Source organism: Thamnophis sirtalis, unplaced genomic scaffold (assembly GCF_051295495.1).
Source record: "Thamnophis sirtalis isolate CommonGarterSnake01/CBP01778 unplaced genomic scaffold, rThaSir2_p1.2 scaffold_5, whole genome shotgun sequence".
Classification (NCBI taxonomy): Eukaryota; Metazoa; Chordata; class Lepidosauria; order Squamata; family Natricidae; genus Thamnophis; species Thamnophis sirtalis.
Window position 1 is genome coordinate 37,519,979 of NW_028261385.1, and position 20,628 is coordinate 37,540,606.

A 20,628-nucleotide genomic window follows, 5' to 3' on the forward strand; every position below is an offset into this window, starting at 1 on the left:
GGCCTGGTTGCCTTCCCTGCGCGCTTGCGTGGGAAGGCCAGCAAGGAGAAGGAGCTGGTTTTCAGGAAAGACCAAAGTCTAGGAAAAGTGCTGCCGATGCCTTCGCGCTCGGGGCTCGGAGAATGACTTTGAGACGGCACCCAGGCACGGAGCTAGCCCGAATCTGGGGCTGGTCGGATTAGGTTCGGTTTCCGCGCGGACGGAAGGTGAGGAGGGGGCGTGTCCGGCCGAGGTGTCAGTCTTGCCAGAGGCTCGTGCACCCCCCTTTGTGCCCTTCAGCCACCTTCGGGGGGGGGGCTATTGGGAGGAGGGAGGGAGATTCTGTGGAGGCTGAGCGCTTTTCTCTCTGACGTGTTGCGAGGAGGGCGTGGGGGGGGGGGGAGAATGGTAGAGACCCCGCGCAGCCTCCGCCTCCCCCTGGTGGTTTTTTTTTTCCGCCGCGAGCTGAGGCGAGGAGGATGAAACCGCCGCGGGTGAGGAGAAAAAGCTGGTTGGTTGCAGAACCAAAAAGTGGGGCTGGAAAACCCGGGCCGGCTGTCACAATCCTGCCTAACCTCGTTTCTAAACCCTTCTCTCCGCCTTTCTTCCCTCCAATCGAGCTCCGGTTCTTTCCCCTTGTTTTTTCTCGTCCTTGGCTTTTACTTCCTCAAGTGTCTCGGGCTTCCAACTTCGTGTCTATAAACCCGGTCCCGGCTTTGTCCGGACTGACTTCTTACTCATAGAGATTTCCTTCTGTCTATATCTGCCTGAAAGCCGGACATTGTGGGAGGGGGGGGAGATGGGACAATTTGCCACAGCCAACTTGCTGCGGCCAACTTACCACGGGAAAACTCGCCGCGGATCAATGTAACAATTCTGTTTAATTTAAAATAAATAAAAATAATTTTAATTTTTGCCATTCACATTTCATTCTATCCCCCCACTTTTTACCCTGTCTACTACTAGCCCACTGAAGTAATCTTGGGGGGAAGGGAGTTGTTTTCATATCTTTTCTTTAGCTTTCAACAGAAAATATCTTGCCTTTCTTACCTATAGACCAACAAAGCTTATCATTAAACTATATTGGTTTATTGATGTTTCTCCCAGCAGTTTTAATGTAGTCAAGACATTCTCATGATACAGTCAACAAATGGAGTTAAATACATACCACTTTCTAGGCTTAAATAATTCAATTGTTCCATGTTTTGTTGTAATTGTTGATTTCTGATCATCACATAATTTATTTAATAGACACCTATGTTTTTAAAAGCTAGTCACAGTTTGTTTTGATTTGCAAAAGCCTTGGTATAATAATTAAAGCAAAAAAAACCTGTTGGTTTGGAACTTCCTTGCCTTTTTCATTATTAGCTGATGTTAGCAATGTGATCTTGGATGTTCTTGCCTTTTCTGAATCCAAGTTGTAAGTCCAGCTTGTGTCTTTGTGTTTTGTTGAGGACTTCAAAGTCTCACACTTTAGCATTCTTCTAGCATTGTTCATAGTTTCAAAACTCTTTAGCACTGTCCATTTTTGAAACTGAAATATAAACATATCTTTTCCAGTCCCCTAGTTATTGCTGTATTTTTCAAATATGCTTACAGATCCTAAATACCACTTTGAAATATTACAAGATAATGTAATTAATAGTTCAACTCATATTTCATCATTGAATCCTTCAGCTTTCTTGCTAGCAATATTTCCAGAATCTATTTAACTTTACTATCAAGAATGGTTGGCTTTAGTTCAGTAATCAAAAAAGTGTATCATCAACTTTTAAGATTGTTTAATATGTTTTATTCTGTCTATTTGCACAATCCTTTTTATATTTTCTTTTTCCATTAGTCTCCTTTCGGCTTCATTTCATACATCAAGGTAGAAAAAATGTGTTATATGGATATTACTTCATTTCTCCCTGTAGTGTAGTGTTCTTTCTTTTGGAAGGTTGTATCTAAACACTGATTTTAATATTCTTTTATTAATGATTATTATTGACTGTTCTGTTTCTTCCATGATTTTCTTGTCCAGAGTAGGAAATCACATTCTACTCTTTTATTTAGCTGATTAATTTGTGTGTTTGTGTGTGTATCGTTTAATATAAAACTTTCAAAATGGCTTGTTTGATAATGACAGCATAGCAACATTTTTCAGCTTTTTAGAAAAAGTTAAGTTGCTGTCTTTTTACTCTAATGTTTCAACTATTGGCATTGTTTTCAATATGCGTTATTTTGAGTATACTGCTATCCCTTTCTAGAGTATGCTTATATAGTACATGGTAACTTTAAAATTGCTATCTATCCTTTTACATGGTGATCCATAATCTGTAAGAGGAAGTCTACTATTTAAAGCTTATATATTTTAAGATATACCAAATAATATAAAATTTTACAGTTTCAGGTATAACTAAACAAAAATAGTATAAATTCAATGGATCAGAATTCCTTAATAAAATGATACAAAAGAAGTAGTTTACTTGAATAATTATTGGAGGATAGGAACTATCACTACAATGTGTTGATAAGAATGGGTAAATAGCCAGTGAAGTAAGCAGTTTTATTTTTTCTCCTTTCATATTCTGTATTTCATTTAGATGACAGAAGTGTCATCTAGTGCAATTTTTGGGCACTGTTATATCTAGCTTAAAATCTTAAATAACTTTGTTTAATGAAGAAATCACAGTTACTTTAGAAAAACTGAATTCATAGTTTAAAATCTAGAAGATTTTCAAGCCGAAACTCAGTCTCCCATAGTGATTGAGATCCCAGTCATGCTAAACAAAGGTTACTTAATCATGACTTATTGAATAAGGCAAAATTGCCAGGGTTCATACATTATAAAGTATAGTTCATGGGTTTGCCAGCAGGATTAGCAGGAATTTGAACTTAGTCATTATAATACATTTGACCAGAGTATTCTAGGCTTAGAAAACACTTTGGCAGTTCCTGAAGTCCTACCTTTTGAAAAGCAACATGATAGAAATGGGAAGGATTAGTATTTGCTATCTCCCTACTTTGAGGGGAAATGGTTTGAAAAAGTACCATTACTTTTGCTCATAATAGTAGGCAATATACTTACCGTATTTTTTGCACTATAAGACGCTCTGGACCATAAGACACACCTAGCTTTTGAGGAGGAAAACAAGAAAACAAAAAATCTGCCTCTGCCTCCCAGCCCCAGCACGTGGCTCGTCAGGGCTCTACTCCGTTGTACCCAGGGCTCGTCAGGGCTCTACCCGTTGTACTGAGCGACAGCTGAATCCTGGCCTCCCGTAGTCCTGCCAATCAGCAGGCTGGCCGACAGAAATGGCACTATTGCTGCCTCTTCTGCTATCGCTGCTGCTCACCACCCAAAAAATAGGTGGAAATGTCTGTGTGTCTTATGGAGAAATATTGCCTATTGCTACTGCCACCTGTTGCTGCCGCCGCCTGAAACAGCTGATTGGCTATATTCTAGAAGGCTGATCCAACCGTCCCTAGACAACAGCAGTGAACGGTGGCAGCAGCAACGGGGTAGTGGCAATAGGCAATATTCGCTCTGTAAGACGCACAGACATTTCCATCCACTTTTGGGAGGGGAGTGCATCTTTTAATGCAAATAAATATGATATATAAGCTCGGATGTTTCTAAGAACATGCTATGATATTTTTTGAGTAATAAAGCTAAGCTTTATTCCTGATTTTCAAGTGTCCTTCCAGGCAGTTTAATTCAGAACTATACACAACTCTTTTTAAATTAAGAGTCACTCTTAAGAATAAGGAATCAAAATTAGAATACATTTAAGCTAATATGCATCATCTAATAATCCTACATCTATTTTTGCTTTAATTCATTTCATTGTTCTCTACAGGTGCAATACGGAAAAAGAGTCTGCTGATCAAATCTTAGAATGGATAGTTATTTTAAAGCAGCTGTCTCTGATTTGGACAAATTACTTGATGAATTTGAACAGCACCCAGGTTAGTTCATTCTTTGTGACTTCTGATTGTATGTGAACAGCAACTATAAAAATAGATAAAAATATACTCTTATGGTATGTCACTTCATTGGGATATGTAGTGCTTTTCAGATAAGTTTAAATCCACAATGGACAAATAAGGTAACGGGGAAATATAATTAGAGATAGAATATAGATAGCATTTGTAATTGAGAGAACAGTGTATGTAGCAAGTATATGGTGAAATATCTAATAATGTGCTCCTTTTTTTTAGATGAACTTGAAAACAACAGCACTATAAATCTTTGCAATTCTGAGCACCACTTAGTTTTGTTAGATTCATCTTGCCAGCAGCCAAAATCCTTTGAGCCAAATGTGGAAGAAAATGCCAGTTGTGCTATATCAGCTGTATGTTCATTATCTTCTCAAACTACAAAAGTAGCAAGTTTTGAACAATTGAACTCTGACCAGAATGAGAAAAATGTTACTGGCTTAGATCTTCTGTCCATGGTGGGTGGTGATTCTTCAGATAAAAATCAGTCGTCTTGCTTGAAGGGATGCAGTATACCTGTCTGCGATCTTATCAGTGACACAGGTGGCTTGAACCAGATACAAAATAATTTAGGATGTATTCAAAAGTTGCAGCCAGATGAGTCTCAGTACGGTCTTTCAATTGATGGCTTTGATTTAGCACTGCTGTCACCAAAAGCTAATAATTCAGTGGTTGATTATCACATTTCTAATTCTGGTACACAGCAACAGATTAATGAAACACTGTACAAAATACAAAATAATGCAGCAGAACTTAATCAGTTGGAATTAAAGACAGACACTCCTTTTGAACAAAATATAGCAGACTCTACTGAAGATCAAGAAAAAACAAAATGTTTGAATAGTAATAAAATATCTGACCAGAAACAACAAGTGATAGGAACTGATGGAGTATCAGCTTCATTAATACATCTTTCAGCTGTACTTGGATCCAAAGATGAATCAACATGTGAAAAGCTGCCTTGTGAGACACTAGTGGATGAAAATAGTTCGAAAAGTCAAATGATACATGATGAGAGTGACAAGCAAGGCATTTCAGAAGACATAAAAGAATCAGAAGCATTGCGTTTGCCAAAGATCCATGAAGTGAATAATCCCAATGTAATGTGTAACAAAAAACCTTTATGTGATTCTGCTCTTCAGACAGAAAATGTACTAGCTTTCAATAAAGAACATAGCACAACTGACAAGTTTTGTAATTCACAGCAATATACTGATATAACTTTAAATACAGTTTCAGTACCAGAGATCTCTGAAGACATACAGACTTCACTATCCTGTCTTCCACTTGCAGTTTCTATATGTACATCATTAGTTAATACTGATGATACAAATGGAAAGATTATTCAGAAAGAAGATGGCATTAGAGACATAGCTCTGCACAGTGAAAATAGCTTTGCAGAAGGCAGAAAAACAGAAACTTCAGAAAAGGAGAGCAGTCTAAACCAAACCAATGAATGTGAGATAGAGAAATCTTCCTTAATAAGTAGAGAATGTGTTGTTTCTAGTAATTGTGAGCCTTTCCAACAGCAGGATTCTATTGTGACTACTAGTCCTTTTTTGGCTAAAGATACTGAAATGTGCAGCAGTGTTTGGCCTATTGATGTTGATGAAAGACCTTTTGTTGATCTAGCTTTAGAAGAAGACATTATTGGAAGCAACATGCTCATTAGTGATAGTGAGCTTGATGCCTTTTTGTCTGAACATTGTCTTGAAGCAAATAATTCAAAGCCTCTGAAAGAAGACACTAGCAGTGGACTTTTGGAATCTGAAGTAATAAATGACAACTTACTGGATATAAGCAATCTGAATACCAATAGAGACAGCGTACAAGCAGAATTGGAATTTCAGAAAGCAAAAGCCTGTAATGAAAATAATTTTATCAGTATTCCAGAATCTAGTTTGGAGATCCTAGTGAAAACACAAACACAGCAGGTTCAACAAGAGACTATAGATAATGCAATTGAGATTGGAAGTGAAGTTTCAGATTCATTAAATGGTCAGCCAACAGTGCACAGTGGAGGAGCGAGACCAAAGCAGCTGCTAAACCTTCAACCAAAAGCCCCAATCCCTTCTGAGGTTAGCAGTAAAAATACACCCGGAAATGAATCTCAAGTGATAAATTCCACAGACTCAAATACCTTTGTCTCCGATGGTAAAATGTCTCCTGAATCGGATGTTAGCCATAATAATGTTGATGGACAAAGATGCTTGGGAAACATGAAAGAAAATTCCTTACCTATGGTTTCAGAGCCAAGAAAAGTAGTGGGACAAGCTACTGTCTTGGGACAGAAGCAGCCATCCTGGCTTCCTGATTTAGAAGCATCAAAGTGCATGAATTGTCAAGCCAAATTCACATTTACAAAAAGAAGACACCACTGTCGTGCTTGTGGGAAAGTAAGTAAATTAAACCATTTTTTGTTGCTTGATCATTTTTATCATACTCCATTTACAGCTGAGGAAAAGGGATGGGTTGCTTTATTTTTTTTTCTTTGGCCTGCAAAAAATATTTCCCTTTACTAATAGTTTTTCTTTATGTCATTAAAATCAAGTTTAATCAGCATATAAACTTTTTGGTCTGATTTATTGGAAATGTTTCTGGATGTTGGCTAAAATATACACTTCGCTAATTTTTATAAGCTTTGTGATTTTTTAAAGCCCATATTTATTGGTTTATTTAAGATAATTTTATGCTAAAGAATTAATTTATTGCAACTATCTTGAGTTTTGTCTCTGCTGATACTATATTATAAATATTATAGATGTTTGATGTCTTTATTCCTTGAGTTTCTGATTTTTCTAATTAGTATGTGATCTTAACCATTTTCTACATCAAAATACATCCATCCATATACTTATAAAATCTTAATGCACTTTTTGTGCTAAATCTAGATTTTTTGTGCTCCCTGTTGCAATCGAAAATACAAACTCCAATATCTGGATAAAGAAGCAAGAGTCTGTATAAGCTGCTATGAGTCCATTAACAAAGGTAAAATGTAGTTGTAGAAAATTAGAAGAAGCAGAAAAAGTAACTAGAGTAATTTTTGAATATTGGAAGTATACCCAATGTGAATATCATGATGTGAAATATTTAAGATGAAATAAATATGAAACCTTTTAATGGCTGTTTCCATATGTTCTATTTGAAAAGGGAACATCGTTTAAAATTATTTGTATTTAATGATTACTTTGTTGCTCATAATTACTATTAGAATATTAATTATTTCACTTTATTGGACAATGCTTATCTTTTTAGTTATTGTGTAAGGCTAATCAGTTCCATACTTGCACAAAAGTTTTAAACAAAATGCAGTCAGAAATTATAATATGCACCTGAAAAGTAATGTATGTAATATTCCAATAAAATTAAGCAAAGGAATAGTCCTCAATATGCATTATATAGATTGTGATTGAGCCACAGGTAGTCCTTGGTTTATAGTCATTCATTCAGAGACTATTCTAAGTTATGCTGGTACTAAAAAAAATGAACTTCTGACCAATCCTAGGAGTTTCAGCCAGTACACTATCCGCACAGTCATATTATAAAAATTAAAGTACTTGGCAATTGTCCACACATTTATGACCATCACAGTGTCTCATAGCCCCAATTTCCTATCCTATTTGAACTGCTTCCACTTCAGCTCTTCCTCACCCATCTCTGTCCTTTTGGTTGCTCTGAACAGTATGGCTGAGATAAAGATCCCAGTATATTCTGCCATCGCCTACTCACAGATCTTTCTTTTGGTCTTCCTTCTTGGTCCATCATCATCTTTTTCTTCCTTTTTTTCTCAGCCTTGTCTTTCCTCTCCTCAACTTTATTGATGCCAGCCAGCTTCCTGCCTTATAGCATGGAAGCTTTGTTGGAACTGGGCTCAGTGGTGGCAGCAACGAATGGGGCAAGCCTAGCACAAATAGCTCCAGTGCTGTGGAGCTAGAGGCTGGCTGGCATCAGTGAGCACAGGGGATAGGTGGGAAGTTGATGCTGAGCAAGAAGAAGACGACGATGGCTCTGAAGAAGAGGGCAGAGGGAAAGGCCTACTGAGGACAGTTGCATCAGGCAGGTAGCAGTGGGATATAGTGGTATCTTGGACATATGTGTAGGGTGCCCAAAAGGAAAAAGATTGGAGAACGAGATAAAATAGTTCACGCAGGGCAGGAAAAATAAATTGGCTTCTTCTGGCTCAGTGATCTCCTGGAATATCCTTGGTTTTGGAGGAATAGAGGCTTGGGGCTCAGAAGCACCAATTTGGAAATTGGGTGCCATTTGTGATTTTCTACAAGCAAAGTCAATGGGGAAGCTGGCAGGAAATCACAAGTTGTGATCACACGAATCCTCACCTGATGACCGTGTGGTCCTGTCCTAATGACTGCAACTAGGATTGCTGTCCCTAGGCACGGAATGGTCATGGAATGTTTTGTTTAATTACTGCTTCACTTAGTACTAGAAATTCCAATCACAATTGGGATCCAAACACAATTGGGACTACCCATACAGTCTTCTTCAAAATAAGTGATAATTATCTCATTTTTGTGCAAAGCATGATAACCATGAGGGATAGTGTGGTATAGTGGTACATTAGGAAGACTCAACTTTTACTCCATTCTTGGAAGTTTATTTGTTGACTTAGGGCTAGTCACTCTCCTGTAGCATAATCTACCAGATGGGTTTTTTTTGTGGGAAAATGGGAGGAGAGTCCACTGTGTATCCCATCTTTTCCCCCCTGAACAAAAAAAGAATATAAATCTTAAAGAACAATTCAGGTGACAATTTTAGATAAGAAACTTAAGACATATGAACCTTTCCAGTTGTATATCCAGACAGCCATGGAAGCATGGCATATCAATAAAACACAAAAAAGGAGACAAACTAATAAGCAACTAGTATTGAGTATCACAAACTACGTTTTACCTTACCATATATCGAACAGAGCTCTTAGATATTATACTGAATGATATTATATAGATGTATGTATAGCTGATCCAAACTTGGTATGCTGTAATTAATACATTATTAATTCTTATACTGACAATGGTTAATGGATATTGTAGGATTATTTTCCAGGACAGATGATTCATTCTACAGTTGCTGTTGTCCTCCTGGAGAAAAAGATTTTAAATGCATCAATACATTTTTTGGTAGTCCATTTCAATTATAAGTTATAATTAAGATTGTACTACATCTATATAATCTTGGTTTTTATGTTTATAGCAGCAGTGAATGGGATTTGTGCATATTCTACTCAAATAAGTCCCTACGCCCAAGTTATCAGTGTAACACATTGTGGTGCAGAAATATATTCATTGAAATTGTTTCTAATTGTTTATAGCTAAATCATTTTTAGTAACCTATTAATATGTGCCTTCCACAAATGCTTTTATTTATTTAAATAAATAAAAAGTAGGGTAAAACTCAAAGCTGTTTTGATATACACACACATATATATATACATACATACATACTTGCAGTATGTAAAAAAATAAAGCTTTAAAAAAGTTTTTTAAACCAGTAAATATTAAAGCAGCTCACATTCAATAAAAAATATTGTCTCCTTCAAAATAAACAATAGTTATTTCCAATTTCATTTTTGTGCAAAATTCAAAAACAAAACCAATTGTGGTATATTGATTATAGTGTTAAACTGGCACCAGTTAATCTTGGTTATGACTACAACCATTTTTTTTAAGGCCATTGACTCTCTTTTAGTCTGACTTATCTCACAGGATTTTTCTTCTGTATGAAAATGGAAGGATAGATATATCTGGCATAATAGTTACATATAGCTGTTATGTAAATGATGATAAATATCATCTACAAAATAGTTCAAGAAAATATTTAAGAGAAAACAACAGTAAATAAATGAATGGTTGGAACCATTTTGTGTTGTACAATGGTGAGGCCTCTGGGTTTATTGCCAAAGAGATTTTTGCCTTGTGGCCATCAGCCTAAATGGTTTTTAAAATGGACCAAATAAGTAGTAACTCAGGATGCATGAAGATCTTAAAGGTGCTCTTTCAAGAATATTAATTTTATTAATCTAGTTGTCAAATTTCATATTGCCCCATTCCCTCGGGAGCTACATTCAGTTAACATTTTTCAATTGTATAATGCAGTATAATAGTTCAGTCCAGCTAGATGTCACAGGACCAAGAATAACTGAAAGAAGATGGGTTTTCTTCAAATAAGGTTGCAGGAATACTCCTGACTAATTCTGCGATTTAAATGTGACCCTTTAAAAGTCACAGATAAGAAGTGTCAATGACTGTGGAGTCATTATTATCTTAAATAACTTTGTAAGAAAGAACATAAGAATTAAAGAATGTATTTTGTTAAAAACTTAGATTGAATGTTTTGTAAAACAAAATTATGTTTAAAATTATATATAAAAATCTCAAACATTGCAGAATTTGTTAAAACAAAATTGTAAATAATATATCCTGAACTCACTTTGATTACTATTAGGCATATGAATATTGCCCCCCAGAGCAGACATTTGTGAAATATTTCTTGTATATAGTTTTGACACTTAAACTCTTCAATTTTGTTCATTAGCACAAATGATGACCCCAACTGGTCCAGCATCTAATTCTGTAGTGTCTGAATCTCCAGCTATTCCATCTCTGCATGAAACCCAGACATCTGGTACTTCTTATTCTATGTTATTATCTAAAATTATTTCACCACTCAGAGCCCCTCTTTGAGGGACACGAATGGTTTAGAAATATGAGATATACTGTATGTAAATAAATAATAAGATTTGTATTTTAATTGGCTGCGCTGCCTAGTAAAGATGCGTAACGATGATAGGAGTTATAATTCAACATCTACAGGCCACACAATATAATTGATATCCATATCAATTAAAGAAATCACCCAAGGTACAGTTCATTTACTGCCCAAGCATTCCTAGATATTTATTGTTGCACAATAAACTTGCAGATTTGTTAGGTGAGTAAATTTTTCAAAAAGTTTTTTTTAAGAGTGATTATTTTTTGCTCAGCATACAACTTGTGATACTTGTTAGTGGAGAATGAAACTTCCCCTAAGGAATTATTCAGTACCTCTAAAATAACACTTTCATACCTGAGATGGGAAAAATGAAAAAAGAGCTTATAAAAGTTAGTGTTGAGAAGTAAACTCTTCTAGCTGCTTTGCTATTTTTCTATTTGCATCTCCATCTCCATCTTGAAATTGTATATAAAGTATTATACAGGAGTTGCTTGACATTATTAGTTGCAAAAATCCAGTGTTTGGGATACCATGATATTCATCACATTTTGTTTTATCTGTTTATTAGATTGCAGTACCATCATGTAGATTCTAAATGAATTTTTGGTGGGGAAGAGAGGGACATGACTTTGGTATTAGCTAAACAAGTATCTGTGGTGTACCCATTTATTTCTTCTCTACAGCATTGCTCCCTAAAGACCAGAGAAGAGTTTGGTTTGCAGATGGAATTTTACCTAATGGAGAAGTTGCAGACACAACAAAACTGTCATCCGGCGCCAAGCGATTCCCACAGGAACCTGTAAGCCCTATTTTATCTGAAGTTATCATTTTAGGTTCTAAATACAATTAGCTACTTGGTAAATGTGTCATTCAAAAAATCTGTTTTGTCTTTTTAATGCAGAAAATATACTTCTCAAATAGAGCAGGTGGCAGCTCTGGCTAGGAGCACCTTTGCATAACTTAGGGCCAAGATGGTGAACCTATGGCACGCGTGCCACAGGTGGCAAGCAGAGCCATTTGTCAGGGCACGTGAGTGCAAAAAACTGGCCCTATGGGCAAACCGGAAGTTCAGGAATGGACTTCTGATTTGCTCGTAGGGTCGGTTTAAGCCCTCCGGAAGCTTCAGGGAAGCCTCCTGAAGATCGCTGAAGCCATAGGGCTTAAACCAGCCCTATCAGCCGGTTTAGGGTCCTTTTTAGTCCCCTGGAGGCTTCAGGGACCTTCAGGAGGCTTCCCTGAAGCCTCCAAAGGTCTTAAACCGGCCCTACAAGCAAACTGGAAGTGACTTCCAGTTTGCTCGTAGGGTCCTTTTTAATCCTCCGGAAGCTTCAGGGAAGCCTCCTGAAGGTCCCTGAAGCCTCTGCAGGGCCTCCATGGGGAGAGGGGGGGGATTTTTTTCACCCTCCTCAGGCTTCTATAAAGCGTCTGGAGCCTGGGGAGGGCGAAAAAAGCATGGAAAAAATGGGAGCGCCTCTCATGCGCACATGTGTACTGGGGTGTCAGTTATTTGCTATATGCAATCACTCGTCCATGAACTGCATTCATTTCCAGTATGCTTTCAGATGTAATTCAAGATGCTGGTTATCACCTTTAAATCCCTTCATGGCTTAGTACTGTGTTATTTACAGGATTGTCTTTCCCCAATTATTTCTACCCATTCTCTGATCTGGCAAGAAGAGCATGCTCTGGCTATCATCAGCTAGGTAATGTTGGCTGTCAGAGAACCTTTTCTGATATGGAACATCATGGCCTCTAAGATTAGATCACAGGGCCTTGAAAATTGGGCTTTCTGTTTGATTCTGTGACCCTACTTGGGCTAGTATACATGACGGTTTAGATTGTGCCCAGTTTCTATGTGTTGTTATTTTTGTTTGATATTATTTATTTATTGTTTTATTAAAGACTGCCCAGAATCACATACAAGTAAGATGGGCAGTTATATCAATCAAATAAATAACTAAGTTTCTGCTTCATTGCATTTAACTTTTTGGGGTATGTGTGAGAATGCTGCCTGGTTTTGTTTTATTAATTTCTTTATTCATTTGTTTTCCTTGCAAAAGCTCTCTCATCCCAAAGTTAAAGTATTCCTACAAATTTTGCAATATTGAGCTCAGGTGCATGTCAGATCTAATGGAAAAAAACTTTTGTCATAGGTTGGAAGCCCAACAAATGAAACTGTCTCTGCAACTGATACCAAGTCAAAATATGAAATGCATGTAGCTGAACAAACTGGGATTGCAAGGGGTTCCACTTCTGTTCCACAGAAAGACGTATTGCCTAGTAATGAGCAGCTTGACTTACCACGTGAATCTGACTGTCTGCCCATTGCACAAACTGAAGTGTTGTGTGACTCTGACTTTGTGACTGCAGCTGTTACTGAAGTTCCTATTGTTTCTGAACTAGCAAAGGAATCTCTTCCTGCTGCAACTGATCAAGCAAGTGATACCTCTACTAGTATATTAGATTATAGGATGCTTTGTTATATTGAAAACTGTGTTGGTAAGGAGGTCAGCCTTATTCCTGGTGATGGATTTCCACCTCTTCTGCTTGCAAGAGGAGAAAAAGGTAAAGGTAATGTCTTGCTTTTAAGGTGTTATGAAAAGGAGGATTGCTTCTTAACCTTTCAATTTTTTTGCATTTTAGAAGTGTAACATTATAAAATAAATCATATAAATACACCTCTACTATTTATGTTGCTTTTATACTATACTACTTTCTGAGGAAACCCAAAGTGGTGATACTAATAATATACATTTAATGTGAATATGTAATACGAAATACAGAAAGGTTTACATATACCAATTCTTAGGCTAAGGATTTGAGTTTAGAAATTGGGTTTGAACTAAAATTAATTAGTGTGATTATGCTATTGTGCAGAAAAAAAATGTATTTTTTTTGTTATAATTATAATGAAACAAAAAGACAAATTTAGATGTCAGTATACATTTCTACTAGATTAGGATATATAAATTGAAATACAAAACTGGCAAAGTGAGATACTGTGGGATAGGGCATGTTCTGCATAAAGTTGCTCTTTTTTTGATGGGACTAATCCAGAGCTATCTCTAACATGCACAACGACTGGTACATGCTTGACTTCAAAAGTTGAAGACTTCCTAGTTATCTATATCTTACCAGTTTCATGGTTATGTTATTGTAGTATACCTGTAGTATACCTGAAGCTATCTTAAAGATTGTCTAGAAGCTGCAGTAATTCAAAGTATAATTGCTTGTTTAAGTGGAGAAGCAACTAAATGGGAAATGTGATGCTTAATTAATTGCTAAGGACTGAACTGGATTCAAGATTAATATCTTTCCAATATAAATAAATCTATGCATTGAGATTGTCAAAGGAAACCTTATTCATGGTCACAACTCTCAGTGTAGCCTAATAGAATCTTATGAATTAGGCCATCACACTTATGGTTGTTGTTGCATATAGAAGTGTTTTGTATATATATTTAATTTTAGCTAAATTAAAATAAGTGTGTTCACTGGCCATACAAAATTTAAACTTCAAGAGACAATGGTATATGTTTACCATTGCCAACACTGAAATAGGAATTTGCATATCTATGTTTTATAAGATTCAGAACAGAGAAATATTAAAAAAAATAATTTGAACTAGCTTTAGTTCATTCGCACTTTATTAATTTGGATTATATTCCAAACATCAGTTGCCTCAATGTAGTTTGTGTTATTAAAGTTTTTTTTTTCAAAATTCAGAATTGCAATTATATGTCTTTTTATTTTTTCATGTTTTCCTTCAGAATCCTTGGTAGAAGAGCATCCTTCTAATGAGCAAATTACCTTATTGCTTGAAGAATCTAATCCATTGACATTCATTCTAAATGCAAACTTACTAGTGAATGTCAAGATACTATCTTGTAAGTATTAGCATATTAAACATAAAACCTTGAAAAATATTATAATTATAGTTTCAAATGTAAACTCAACAACTGTTATAATTATTATAGTTATAATTATTTAATTATTTTTCAATTATTTCTATCTTATAATTAATTTCCTTAATTGATACAAAATAGGAGGTTAGTATTTTGTCTAAAACTGAGTAGTAGTGCAGGATTCTCTCACCCCCACTTGCAATTTTTTTTATTAGACTAAATTAAATGGAAAGATAATGGTATAGAAAATCCAAGTAATATCAAATCCAAATGAAAATGTTAAATGCAGTAATCTAAACTTTTGATTCTTTTCATTATAATATGTTTAACCTTTATGTAATTTAATAACTTCACTACAATATGATAAAGAATATCTATTGGTCCTACAATGCATTCTTTCATTATATTTCTAGATTTGAAAGGTTTCTTTCAGTATGTTAGCTAGGGAATGATCCCTGAACAAGATTCTTTACATGTAAGTGGGGAAGATTGACTTTGGAACCATTGGATTATAGCTTCTCAATTTCAAATAAGGGCTAGGAATCAATTTATGCCAAACTTGATGTAAGCAATTACTTTCCCTGTCATTGAAACCAATAGAGGGAGGGGACCGTTATGATTTCACTTCTGGCAGTGATTATGTGTTCTGGCAGAGCTTTTTCTAATACAAATAAATGATTGCATTGAGGCAGTAACAGTTCTGCGCCAGATTATATTTTTGAATTCAGTTAGAATTGGTCTATGGATACATTGCAAAATATATAAAATTTTGAACTTTTTTTAAACAGGTAGTCTTCAACTTACGACTACAATTGACTCCAAAATTTATGTTGCTAAGTGAAAATTTTGTTAAGTGAGTTTTGCCACATTTTACGACTTTTCTTGCCACATTTGTTAAGCATATCACTGCAGTTGTTAAATTAATAACACAGTTGTTAAGTGGATCTCTTTTCCCCATTGAGTTGGCTTGTTAGAAGATTATAAAAGTGAATAAACATGACTCCGGGACACATAAATGTGAGTCAGTTTTCAAGCAAATTGTAAATCATGTGACCATGGAGATGCTGCGATAGTCATAAGTGTAAAGAATTATCATGTCACTTTTTTCAGTACTATTGTAACTTTGAACACTCACTGAACTAACTCTGATAAGTCGAGGACTACATGTGTTTTAACAACATAAAAAGGCTCAATATTTGGTTTTTTTGTCATTTAGATAATTCAGAAAAATGCTGGTATTTCTTCACCAATGGAATGCATGGGTTGGGGCAAACTGAAATTATCATACTGTTACAATGTTTACCAGATGAAAGTGATATTCCTAAAGAAATATTCAACTTATTTATCAACATATATAAAGATGCTATGAAAGGTATGAAGTTTTGCTAGACTTCTAATACAGTATGTGTTAGAATGAATGTTTGACTGTTTTAAATCTATTTAATTTGGTCTGTTTCTCTTAATATTATATGCACAGAGAGAGGTTTAATTCATTCATAGCAAATTTATGGGAGCGGATGCTGACTCAGCACTTTTTAATTATGTGTGTGTGTCTTAATGGCTAAGACGTCTGCCTAAGATGTAACATAGCCCAGGTTCGAATCCCAGGAAGGGTATGGCTAGCTGATGAGAGCTAAATAGCTTGAAATAGATCTATACTAGTCTCCCTTTATTTATTTATCAGCACAAATACCACATACATATATATACACATACATATACATATACATATACATATACATCATATACATAAATATAAATATATAAATAAATTGGAAATTGTAGATGATACTAGATTGTTGCTTTTATGAAAACCAGTTTTCCTATATAATTGTATATTCAGAAATGGCTTTAGTGACTTTATCCGTCCTTATTTATAGGAGTTTCCATATTTAAGCATAATACCCCCCCTCTTACCCCTATAAGCAAATCTTATTGGATATATGTTGGAAGAAGCTGAGTAACATTTTAGATTTTCTATTTAATGAGTTGATTTGCCTGACATTGATCACCAATGTATACTAGCATTCTGAGGTATTAGGCTATGCATGTAGCATTAATCAAATGTATTGTCTTTCTAAATTGTTGTACCTAGAAATGATGCTGATCCATAACTCATCTGCTTTTCTTCTGTGTAGGTATTGGCCAGGTCAAGGGGAACCTCAGTAAATTCCCAAAATTGGCGGGGCCAAAAATTTATGGCCTGGTCCTCAGAAGCTAGCCATAATCCCACCCCTTCTGCCCATAAATAATTTTACACATTCACTGTGGTGCCTGTGATATTATTTAACACTATTTTGGATAGTCTTCCAAATGTAGTTGAGTTAGGAATATATTAAACTGTATTGAGGAAAAGAAGGCAGCTCCTCTGGACCCAAAACAAGATAATTATACTGAGATTATTGAGAACTGTGGCTATCAAGCGAAAATTCAATCCAAAGTCATCCATTACAATGGGAACTCTCAAGTTTCAGCAATAACTTATATTTTAAAATATACCAATATTAAAAATTTATAACTTTATAAAATAATCATATCTGGAAAAAACATACTTGTTTCATCATAAAGATAATTATACTTGTAGAAACACCTTCAAGATAGGATAATTATGCCAATATTCTAGTAATTAACAGCTTTTATATCTGAACTATGCAGCAAGAAACTTCTACTCCACTTAAATATTATAATTTTTTTTTACGAATCACCCAAAATAGTTAAGAATAATTCACTAGATTTACCAGTAATTGCAAAGAATATTAAAGTTATCTGTAAAATACAGATTATTTCTTAATCACACATGCTAACTCTAGGGAAGGCAAACAAACAGACAAACAAACAAACAAATAATGCTGCCTGCTTCCAAGGAGATAATAATATATTCTTTTCTAAAGAAATTTCTTTGACCAAAGGTATTTGATTGGTCTTCAGTCTTCCCTTTTAAGGGAAGATTGTTGAAAAGTTGGTAGTAAATCAACTGTAGACAATCTTAAAGGAAACAGATTATTTGGATCTTTCCTGTCGTGGTGAAACCCAGTTATGGACAAAAGTTTTATTGATCATTCTGGTGGATGGCCTTTCTGGGACCTAGATGGGATAAGTATGTCCTTTTAGACCTCTGGGCTCAATGCTGGTATTTGAGCTAATAAGGGGCTACAACAAAGATTATCCTGAAACTCAATTCAATTCAATTCAATTTATTAAATTTATATGCCGCCCTTTTCCCCCGAAGGGGACTCAGGGCGGCGCACAACTCGAACCGGGGAGGGGAATACAGACAAAAAGATTTAAAAGCAACAAGATAACAATATATAATTTAAAAACTCACAACAGTCATACCATTCGAGACGGAGGCAACAGCTCTTTAGCCCCAGGCCTGTCGGAACAACCAGGTTTTGAGGGCTTTGCGGAAGGCCTGGAGGGTGGTGAGGGTTCGAATCTCCACGGGGAGTTCGTTCCAGAGGGTCGGAGGGTCCACAGAGAAGGAAACTGCAACTACCATGTTTCCCCAAGAATAAGACAGTGACTTATTTTCTTTTGACCCTCGAAATAAGCACTTGGCCTTATTTTCTGGGAGGTCTTATTATTTTTGAAGTGCAGAGGTGACGGGCCAAGGTGGCGGAGTGGTTAAATGCAGCACTGCAGGCTACTGCTAGATCAGCAGGTCAGCGGTTCAAATCTCACCGGCTCAGGGTTGACTCAGCCTTCCATCCTTCCGAGGTGGGTAAAATGAGGACCCAGATTGTTGGGGGCAATATGCTGACTCTCTGTAAACCGCTTAGAGAGGCCTGAAAGGCCTATGAAGCGGTATATAAGTCTACTGCTATTGCTATATTGCTATTGCGTTGTAACCTCATTGTTGCTGCTGTGATGCAATATTTTCTGGGAGGTCTTATTTTTGAAGAGGGCTTATTTTAGCACATGCGCTCAAAAGCCCGATTGGGCTTATTATCCAGGGAGATCTTATTTTCAGGGAAACAGGGTAGTACAAATGTGATGTGGGTCTGGCAGTCTTGTTAGTGCAGGGTAACACTGAATTTAAATAACTGCTTTTTGAGGCTTGGATTTAAGGGGATAGAAAAAAAAATCGCTTCCGCATCAGTCTTGTCTTGCTATGTACAAGTAGTAGTCCTACTAGTAGTAGTAGAGCCGAGGTGGCGCAGTGGTTAGGGTGCAGTACTGCAGGCCACTTCAGCTGACTGTTATCTGCAGTTCAGCGGTTCAAATCTCACCGGCTCAGGGTTGACTCAGCCTTCCATCCTTCCGAGGTGGGTGAAATGAGGACCCAGACTGTGGGGGCGATATGCTGACTCTGTAAACCGCTTAGAGAGGGCTGAAAGCCCTATGAAGCTATATATAAGTCTAACTGCTCTTGCTATTGCTGTTGCTTTACTTATGATTGCATTTGAGTCCAAAATTTCTGTTCCTAAAATTTTTTGCTGAGACAGTTGCTAAGTGAGTTTTGCCCCATTTTACGACTTTTCTTGCCACAGTTGTTAAGTAAATCACTGAAGGTCTTAAGTTAGTAACATGTTTGTTAATTGAATCTGGCTTCCCCATTGACTTTGCTTGTTGGAAGGTCGCAAAATGGAATCACATGATCCTGGGATACTGTAATCGTCATAAATATGAGTCAGTTGCCAGGTGTCCAGACATTGATCACATGAACATGAGGATTTTGCAACATTGAACTGAACTATTGTAAGTCGAGTACTACCTGTACTAAAGGTCATACCTGAGAGCACCTGAGATGTGTACCTCTTGTCTTGAATCAGCTGATAGCACAACAGGAACAGATTCTTCATAGTATCAAATAGATAAACAAATTTTTGGGTAATGAAATGACTGCAAGAAAACAACCAATTTCAGAGAGCAGTAAGGACCCCTCATTAAAATCCCAAGTTACAGATATTTTCCTTTATTAGATTACAAAATGTCCTTCAAAGAGCCGTCTGTTTCTTTTTTGCGTGAGAAATTTGATTCATTTCCATTTCTTTTTGCTACATCTTTGATTTCATGTGTTCTTTTGATCACAGGAAAATTTATTGGAAATTTGGAAAATATTACATTCACTGAAGACTTTCTTGGAAGCAAAGAGCATGGTGGATTTCTGTTCGTTACACCCACATTTCAGAAGTTAGATGATCTCATGCTACCTTCAAATCCCCTTTTATGTGGCATTCTTATTCATAAACAGGAAGTACCTTGGGCAAAAGTTTTTCCTATTCGCCTTATGTTGAGATTAGGAGCTGAATATGGGGGTAAGTATATTTCAATTTTTAATATTGAAACTATTGAATCTATTTATTGAATTCAATATTGAATGCATTGAATATTCATATAAAGATATATTGTGTGGGTTGATCTGAAGTTTATACTTTTCTCTTATTATGAAAGACTTGTCTGTTTCATTGGTCATTTTGGTTACAGTGGTACAATCATTTCTTTCTTACTACTGGACCATAGACTGAAAATAATATGTCATGCTATTTATATAGATCCATAGTTTAAATTTTATATTATTCAGGCTTTTCCATTTCTAAAGAACATTAAAGGGTTTGGGCATTATGGTACCACTTTCTGCCATTATCCTCATTATATTATAAAAAAAAAATTCCATTAAGCATTTTTTTCAAGGGGCTTTATTTGCTATGATGCATTTAAGACTGGTGTTTAAAATATTATACTTTCCATCCATTCAATTTAGTCCATTTTAAATGCAAATACTGAGTCTTATGTTTAAACTTTCAAAGAGTATCAATAAACTCTATGCATTTCTTGTTTTTTTTATTTATTAGTCTATCCAACTCCATTGACAAGTATCAGACATAGAAAGCCACTGTTTGGAAAAATAGGCCATACAGTCATGGATTTACTTGTTGTAAGTATATGCGATTGCTTGTATTTCATTAGTATCTTCTATACCAAAAGAGAATGTAATAAAATAGATTAAGCTTGCTATTACAAACATTCTAATACTGCTTAAATATCAGTGAAATACAATTATAGAAACTATCAGTAAATGCATGAAAGGAAAATA

General features: G+C 35.8%; 1 protein-coding gene across 2 annotated transcripts in view; it reads left to right on the forward strand.

Annotated features, from left to right (window-relative positions):
• The first annotated feature begins 24 nt into the window (after positions 1–24).
• The window catches only part of ZFYVE16 (zinc finger FYVE-type containing 16), a 32,481-nt gene continuing 11,877 nt past the window's right edge, over positions 25–20,628 (forward strand). The window contains exons 1-11 of one of the 2 annotated variants that reach the window (XM_087715674.1): positions 25–206; positions 3,822–3,930; positions 4,183–6,356; positions 6,852–6,948; positions 10,510–10,599; positions 11,370–11,485; positions 12,840–13,257; positions 14,457–14,573; positions 15,808–15,963; positions 19,625–19,849; positions 20,387–20,469. In XM_087715674.1, coding sequence (XP_087571800.1) covers positions 3,861–3,930; positions 4,183–6,356; positions 6,852–6,948; positions 10,510–10,599; positions 11,370–11,485; positions 12,840–13,257; positions 14,457–14,573; positions 15,808–15,963; positions 19,625–19,849; positions 20,387–20,469 — 3,546 coding nt within the window. In that variant the 5' untranslated portion in view covers positions 25–206; positions 3,822–3,860. The remainder of the gene's footprint in view (positions 207–3,821; positions 3,931–4,182; positions 6,357–6,851; positions 6,949–10,509; positions 10,600–11,369; positions 11,486–12,839; positions 13,258–14,456; positions 14,574–15,807; positions 15,964–19,624; positions 19,850–20,386; positions 20,470–20,628) is intronic. The other variant, XM_087715675.1, reaches the window with a different exon arrangement.